Source organism: Hyposmocoma kahamanoa, unplaced genomic scaffold (assembly GCF_003589595.1).
Source record: "Hyposmocoma kahamanoa isolate Upper Pololo Valley unplaced genomic scaffold, ASM358959v1 65, whole genome shotgun sequence".
In the NCBI taxonomy this organism is placed as follows: Eukaryota; Metazoa; Arthropoda; class Insecta; order Lepidoptera; family Cosmopterigidae; genus Hyposmocoma; species Hyposmocoma kahamanoa.
Genome location: NW_020653853.1, coordinates 14,679,370 through 14,688,023, shown reverse-complemented (window position 1 = coordinate 14,688,023; position 8,654 = coordinate 14,679,370). Strand labels below are relative to the sequence as shown.

The window sequence follows — 8,654 nt, the reverse complement described above, 5'->3', positions numbered from 1 at the left end:
TCGATCTATGTATTCAAAATCATAACAAACCTAGTGGAGTTAATTCACATTTCAGTCATTTCACATATAATAAATTAATTTAAATAATTTATTACTTAAAAATACTAAAGAAGTATTTTTCAAGACCGTCTTAATAATAAGACGTCAAGCAAAGCTTCTTAATTAAAACTGAATAAAGACAGATAGCTTTAAAAGCAAATTACGTGCGGCAAGATTCAATAAAGCCAAGGGACGTAAAAATATATTTTATTTCTGAATTCTACAGCACTCGATTTAGGAGTGGAAAATCTTAAGAGAGTTTGTCTATTTACAGTCACAGTTGTATTGCAAGATCAGTATTATTTGACATACCGTAATGAATTGTATTTACATGTTCGTTTAGAGAGACCTTTAATGGATGTTTTCTTACTCGAGTAGGGGCTATTAGAATAAACCCATTAAGTAATTTGATTGCTTGTTTTAAACGTTACCACGAAAATATTACTTTATCTACAGCACTGTTTAAATAATATAATTTGAAGAGAAGTTACGGAAAAGGGTAATGGGGCATAAAACATTTATTTTCTAGTACCTTTCGCATTATTATTATTTCCTTTTGTTTTTAATTTCCTTTGTCAGTGTTTAGAGCGTTTCCACATGACGACTTTTAACAGCGATACAAATGCGCGATTGCATCGCGACACTTGCGATTTATAGGCGGTTGCATTAACACACATTTACACACGCGCGATTTAAGCACCGTTACAATTGCAAAGCAAACGTTATGCAAAAGCGATGCAAACGCGATTGAAATGCGATGCGCGTTTTTAATGATTCATAATAAGCGACTGTATCGATGCAAAGGTAGACATTACGCCTCGGCCACGCAAATATCGCCAGGTTCGTAGCGTCAATTCACTGAAAGCGTCAATTTATTCTAATACACCCACAAATTTTGGTAATTCGGTGGTGGGAAGAAGTCAAGGATATTTTTTTTACGAATTAAATATAAATAAATAACGCGCACACTCAACATAGCTATATATATCTCTATAGTTAAAACTATTTAAAGTTTTTGGTGGAACATACTTTAAATATGTATTAATAATAATAATAATGCAAGTTAATAACTATTTGCTTTCAGCAGTAACCAAATAACATTAAAAACAAAATAATTTATGGCAAACACTAACGCGCAGAGCGACAGTTTTGTGCACACAATGGACCATTCTCGTATAATTGTTCTGGTCGCCCGCAAACACCGAGTATATTACCAGAAATAGAGACGAAATGTCATTTAATTTATTTGAAAACTATTCTGCTATATCATTACTGTGACAACTGCGCTCCGATTGGCTAGACCGAGTTCGAAACAATTGACGGGTGTCGTCAATGGGTGTCGTCAACTGTTTCACTTCAAATCGACCAACACGGCATTGTTAGAGATTATTATCTTTATTACAATAAATACAGAATATTTTTTGGAATATACGGAGACGTAAACACATGTCAGTAGTTGGCCTGTCTATATTATACACTTTAGGCGCTCTTAGATCATAGCCCACAGCTAACTTTCTGTTTTTTTTTTCAATTTCGAGGTGTTCAATCTTGTCTAACACGCAAGTTTTACCTACATTTTTATTATATCTGATATTAGATAAAATTTATAATTTCAAGACCGCTTTTAATTTCGTTTACTTTAACTCAAAGAAAAGATCAGTGTAATAGCTAATAATATTTTGCTATAAAAGTTTTTTTTGATGGCCTTGGAGTACTTTGTGCCGACGTCAGAGTAAAAGGTAATGAAACGAAATAGAAAAAACCCAAGAGAAAAAGGATAAATACAATTAAGTAAGAAAGACAGGTATTATTTCGATAAAATTTGGTCATGTATTTATTATTTCCTGGCAAACATAAAGTAAAAAACACAAGGGGAAAAAATATTTATACCTTTGTATGCGGACCGTTTGAAAAGGGAATACGAGGGAACCGAATGGGGAAAACTGACACAATTGATTTTAGAAGACAATGTCCTTATACTGTTTCTTTTTAGTCTTTCATCCTGATCAATTTCCATCAGAAGCAAAAAAAAATCCAAATTGAAATAAGCAAAATCACTAAGCAAGTTTTACGTATTAGACATTATTGGAGACCGGTCATGGATTAAAAGAAATATAATAGTAAGCATATGGGTTGAATTCCCTGCGTCAACATTTTTGTAAAGAATCTGTTGCAAGAAAAGTTTTCCCTTTTGTTAAATACTAAATTCAAAGTCATGCGCCTGGTGGCAATCGATATGCCTGTTCATAGGTCCATAGAATTGCAGTGCCACTCAAAACTTTTAAATCGCAAAGATCTCGGGGGCACTGTCACCCAGAGACATAAGTTTGACAAGTCCCATGTGCTTGTAATTTCACCAGCGGCAGCGCTCTTACCCTTCAAAACGGGAACGCAGTAATGCTCATATCACTGCTTGACGTAACGTGGCAGTACCTACTTCTCTTGAGAAATTCTTTCACAAAGAGCTCTACTACTACTATATCTTGTGACCGAATCCGCATATTCCGCAGAGCTAGGTGACCCTAACTATGAGTGACTCGTTTTCGCAACCGCGCTCTTAGGGTCGTATTCCAGAAATCTACTCAATGCTCAAGTCAGGACTTGAGCAGACTTGAGTATGATTTCAAGCACTAGAAATACGACCCTAATGGCAAGAACTTGAGTGTGATTTTCAGTGCTCACTGCAATACTCAAGTCCTGATTTGAGTATTGAGTAGATTTCTGGAATACGACTCTCAATCTTTAATATGTAGAGTGTATATCGAGTTCTTAGGTTTTCGCGATTGTTACACATAGGAAATGAAACTATTTTTCCGGATTTAAATCGCGTATATTTGTTTTTTCAAACAAACCGACGTTTCGGGCCCTTTACAGGTCCCATGTCAGCGTCATGCAGTCAACCGTGACCATGGGACCTGTAAAGGGCCCGAAACGTCGGCTTGTTTGAAAAAACAAATATACGCGATTTAAATCCGGAAAAATAGTTTCATTTCCTATGTAGAGTGTAATTTAGAATAACATACAATACTTACCTGTACTGCGGATGAGGTATAATTTTGGACAATGCCTCGTTTTCTTCTTTCGACGAAATATCCGTGTAACCCACTACGACTGTCAACTGTTTCGATTTGTAGAACTCATCGAACACACTGAAAGTAAAACAAAAACAAATTCAAATTAAAAACCCCGATATAAAACAAGTGTCCTCCAAAAATTCAGTAAAGTCACCATTTCATCATCAACCCATTTATAGGTCCTACAGCTGAGGCGAGGGTTTGGCCCAATGCGCGTTGGGGACTTCATACGCTTTCCGAGGGTTGTGAACCTTCTCCAACGTGCAGGTTTCATCGCGACGTTTTTTTCTTTTCATCGAAAAGCTCACAGTAAATTCCAAATTAAATTTAGCACATAAATTCCGAGAAACTCAGAGCTGCGACTCCGGATTCGAACCTACGACCTCTGCTTGAGAAGCGGTAGTTCAAACCATTAAGCTACCACGGCTTATATAAGTAAAAAATCTGTAAGCTACCAATCGTCGAAACTAATTTAATGAAAACAAATACAATAGCTCTGAGTTAAGTAATTTGTGGACTGTCCTGGTTTCAGCATCAGATCAAGGTTATTATTGTATTGTCATCGGATTCTCATAGTATACCAAATATGAAATCGATCGGTGAAATGGAAGAAAAACTCGACCACAGATTACCTAATAGTTACTACGTAACAGATACACCACTTCAATACAAAATCGAAAATACTTACGTTATAATAGCCTACTAAATCGGACTAATGACACCAGGCGGTCACTACGAGGAAAAAGGAACTTAACCTCGCTCGCATAGAGGTGAAAATAACGTTGCCTACCGTGTGCAGCCGTGCGGAGCCGAATACTCATAAATAAAAGACTTGTACGAGCACTTGTGCCGACTTAGAGCGAGTGACAGAACCCTGACCCTACACTTACTGAGAAAAAAGAGTTGATTGATGACCTTTAAACAGCTGGACAGCTGGTTATCAAACATGGCTAAGATCGTGATAAAAGAAAAACACCTTCGAAATCAGTTCAACTGTTATGGAGCTATGATGGCACAGAGAAATACACTGTTATAGACAAAGGGTTTAAACTTATAACTACTCTTATTGATCGAGGGTTAATTTATTACCGAGTAGTCTTTAAGTTCTATTAATTTAATTCTCAATAGATAATAGGGATCGACTATATTGTTGATGAATAAAGCTTTGTGTTCGTGATTCAACTCAGTTTTAAGCCGACTGCAAAAAATAATTGTATATTTTATTACTCCAACATTTGTAAAGAGATTCCGATAACTCATTTTTTGTTGGAAAGGGTTACAACTTAGTAGTAGTACCATTCAAATTTAAAGAAAATATTCCACCACTGAGGGTGGCTAAAGTTGGTCACTACTTTCCGTTAACCGGTTCCAATAAAACTTGGCACATACATGTAATTCCAATGAAAAAATGTTATGGTGATAGAGATGATATGACGACTGAAATAGCAGACAGATGAAAAAAACACCTCAGGACGAGGTCTGACAGGAAACCGCGGTGACGGACACAGCGAAAGCGGATAAGCAAACTTTAGAGGTCGCTTTTTTATATAAAAAATTAGAAGTATTTCTATATAGGATTTACATTGGCAGCCATTATTTTTGGACCCCTAAAATACCAGCTCCAATTCATTTTGAATATTGAATATACATAAGCGGAGATCTAGACATCGCACAAGTTTCTATATCATCTTCCGCTAGCCGTAACCACTATTATATTCTCGAAATTTAAATTCAAATCAGTGTTGGGTCATGGAAAAATATTCATTTTCAAAAATTAATATTTATCAGAAATGTAATTATTCTGAATATTTTTCCCACATTTGACGAAGCTAAAAGATTTTTTGCCTATGATTCTTTATTTTTCGCTGTTGTCCAATAATTTTAAAACTCGTTTTTCTTTTACTTACGTTTTTTTAAATATCAAGTGATGGGTCTAACAGGTCGTTGGCCTGATGGTAAGCTACACGCCTATCCATAACAGTTGCAGTGCCACTTAGAGGTCTAGATCGCAATGATTTGAGGGGCACTGTCGCTGCGCCCGTCACCTTGAGACATAAGTTGACAAGACCCATGTACCTGTAATTTCATCAGCACCTTTACCCTTCAAAACCGTAACACAGTAATGCTAACATTACTGCTTGGCGGCAGCAATAGGTAAGGTGGCAGTACTTCAATGGACGACCTCTTCCACAAGGAGTTCCACTGCTACCAAAAAATTGTATTAACCAATAAACTACTAACTACTATAATAATAGTACACAACCTGAAAACCTGTTATTATACATATACTCATGTGACAATACATACCTACAAACACAATGACCAGCAGTCAACAGCCACCTGTCATTTAACACCGTGGCGCCGCATTGATGTGTGCCCTGGCGCCACAAACTTGCCGCCCAGGGGAACTCTGCAGGGAGGCTGTCCGTCCCCCCAACTATGCGTCCACGTCTTGCCACGTCTATGCCACATTCCACGTCTGCCACTGTTGGCAAAAACCGAAAATGAATGTTATTACATACAAATGGGGTAAAATATTGAAAACAGAACACTTTTGAGTTAAGATACTAAACTATTTAGTAAAAGGTAAAATAAGTCATTTAATAGTAGGGTTTTAAGTTTATGCCATCACCCCAATATGCTTGAAAGATATTGCTACCTAATAATAAGGTCACCATTGCAGTTGCTTGCAGTTTTTTGGATTTAATTCTTGTATTTAATTACAATTACAATGAACAAAAAAATATTGTCATTGTAAATAGTAAAATAATAATTTAAAGTACCAAACGTTTCGTCCCAATGAAACTACTTGCATGTCGCTTCTATGTATCTTTGTTAATGTTGTATGGCAACATCCACGTTAGCGATTGAACGAACTAACACACATTTAAATAAGCAACTACCCACTTAATGTAGAATAGTTTTTGTACTTAATATTCGATATTTCAACTGTACCCATTTTTCTCATGTTAAGTGAATGGAAATTCTTAGTGAGAAATAAATCTTTAAACCTAATAGTAAAACGTGTATGTGTTGTTGCTGTTAACAGTTATCAATTTAAATTTAAAATTGTTCAGGGCATGTATCAACGACTAAGAGCATTTGCACACTACGTCCGAATCGTGAGTTATGACGCGGTTCACAAATACTGGAGTTATCACGTAACATACATACAAAAAAAAATACAGTCGAAAAAGAGATGGCATTATATAGTTCATATAGCGTTATTTCTTTCCTTTTCTTGGTAAGGAATAGACATTATTGGGAAATCATTCGTTCTTTCAATCACTTTAGCAATAATATATTACTTGGTTGTACATCACAAGGATCATTTTATCTCTAGGTGTACAAGCGATAGTCGTATTTTCTCGGATTCGAATTTGACGTAGTGCACAAGCAACATCCGAAGTGGGTCCGAGTTTTCTAGATTTGTATAGTCTCTGGTGGTCTACTCTCGATCTCCGTCAGACGTCCTTCCGATACAATTACTCCCAAATAAGCAATACTTGACTAAATGAATGATGCGAATAATGCAATAATGAAATCTAAAACTATTTGATATCAATATATTTTAAGATTGCTAAATTTGACATAAGATCAATATTACTTTAATGTTAAAGTAGCGTCATAGTACGAACTGAGTGAATGAATAGTCACAAAGCTGCCTATAAAACATCATAATTTTAACATTATAATAAGCTTACTTTAAGCGCGCCATGGTACGAAAAGTCAATGTAAGATTAAAGTAATATTGTTTTAAGAGGTTGTGGTAGACTCCTGGTCACGAATCGCTCGCTTGCGCCGGCCGCTAGCTTTGTGTTGGAAGTTTGTTATTTCCACCCAAGCAACAAGCCACGTTGGCGACAGCACCACTGGCCAATCACAGAGAAGCAACTGGTCTTTAGGTTGTCGAGAGTATCGACAACCTATAGAAAGGCAAGCCGCCGCGCATGCACGTAAGTCTCTCAACAACGCAAAGCGCAACTATCGTGAACGTCTTTGCGCGGAAGGCAGATTTCTACGGCGTATACTCAGTCAAGACAAGCAAGCGAAAAACGCTAGTCAAACACTCGTGAACCTCGTGAACGTTTATAATAAAAATTCCTCCGATATGCCTGGATTTTGCCGTGGCACCTTTTGTGAGAAATGTATTTCTTCACTCAGTCCAGAACATTTACAGCTACCAGTAGCTGACTAGAAATATCGCTTTAATCATTACAAATTTTAAGTTTATTCAATGTGACGATGTCTTACCACCATGATAGTCAGGTATATAATTTATTAATTTCTATATGTATGTGTAAATGTTTATATCTAGCACCCCCGCTTTTATTCATGTTTAGTCTCTCTCCATTCTAAGGTTGTCTGGAAGACATCGCTGTAAGCGATAAGACCGCCAAATGTGACCCTGCTAATGCGTTTAATTTTTGTCCTGTAATCTTTCTATGTATGTGGTGCTAACAATAAAGATTTTTTTTGTCAAATTACTCCTCTACTTTGTTATAAATCACTACAAAGATCGAACACTAAGAAAAAATTCTACGATCCGAATAATAATTTAACGAGAATGAACAATTTATCGAGTCCTTAGGTTTTTGTTACACATAGGAAGTAAAACTATATTTTCAAACCTAAATCGCGTATATTTGTTTTTTTGAAACATACCAACGTTTTGTTCTATGGAAATGTTCTTTGGATAATTAAGATAAGGTAATTAATTCATAACATTTGTAATTATAAAAAATAGAGTAGTTTGCATTAATATTAGATATAATTGGTTGATGACTTTACATCACAGTCAGGCGTGACCTTAAACCTCTATGAGCCCAAAACGTTGGTTCATTTGAAAAACCAAATATATTCGCGACATAGATCCTAAAAAATAGTAACAATACTTTTGTCAATAGCTATGAACGCTATCCGCGTAGAGCACTTACAATTAATATAACTAAGCGCCAAATCCACAAACAAGAACACACACAGCACTTCAAAGCGACACATGTTGTTGACAATAAATTATTATCTGCACACACTTAGAACAATTCGTATTTATATGTATTTCCTTAACTAGGTCTAGGATAAATGATATAAATAAAAATAAATTAAATTATAAAAAAAACTACATTAAAACACAGCACCGCGTGAGGTGCCTGTGCTAACTACAAATCAATTGATTTTTCACAAGATATTTAAAGCTTAGTGATTTAAACTGAAGTGACCCTCCTTTGGCCGTTTGAAGGCCTGACCCCTATAATACATTGTAGTGATGGGACTATATTTATTTGGATATCGATAAATCGCACCATGTGCGTTGATGTTAAACAAAAATATATAAAAACGATAACTTCTAAAAAATATGCGATGTTAAAAATATGTGAAAAGGGCCAGGGAGATTCTTATAAAATAACTGAATTTTCATTTTGGAATTGAAAAATATGACTTCGTGTTACTTGAAGAAAACTTCCACGCAATTTCCAATCATTTACTTGCTCAATTAATAATTATTTGCATGACTAATAATTAGAGTATTAGTGGCGTTAA

The 8,654-nt window shown here is 35.7% G+C and overlaps 1 protein-coding gene across 1 annotated transcript in view; it reads right to left on the bottom strand.

Moving 5' to 3' along the window:
* The window catches only part of LOC113231537 (transmembrane protease serine 9-like), a 10,643-nt gene extending 2,529 nt beyond the window's left edge, over nt 1–8,114 (bottom strand). Inside the window, exons 1-3 of the mRNA XM_026465859.1 lie at nt 8,051–8,114; nt 5,421–5,598; nt 3,072–3,188 (exon numbers count right to left, since the gene is read on the bottom strand). Coding sequence (XP_026321644.1) covers nt 3,072–3,188; nt 5,421–5,598; nt 8,051–8,114 — 359 coding nt within the window. The remainder of the gene's footprint in view (nt 1–3,071; nt 3,189–5,420; nt 5,599–8,050) is intronic.
* Between the last annotated feature and the right edge of the window lie 540 nt (nt 8,115–8,654).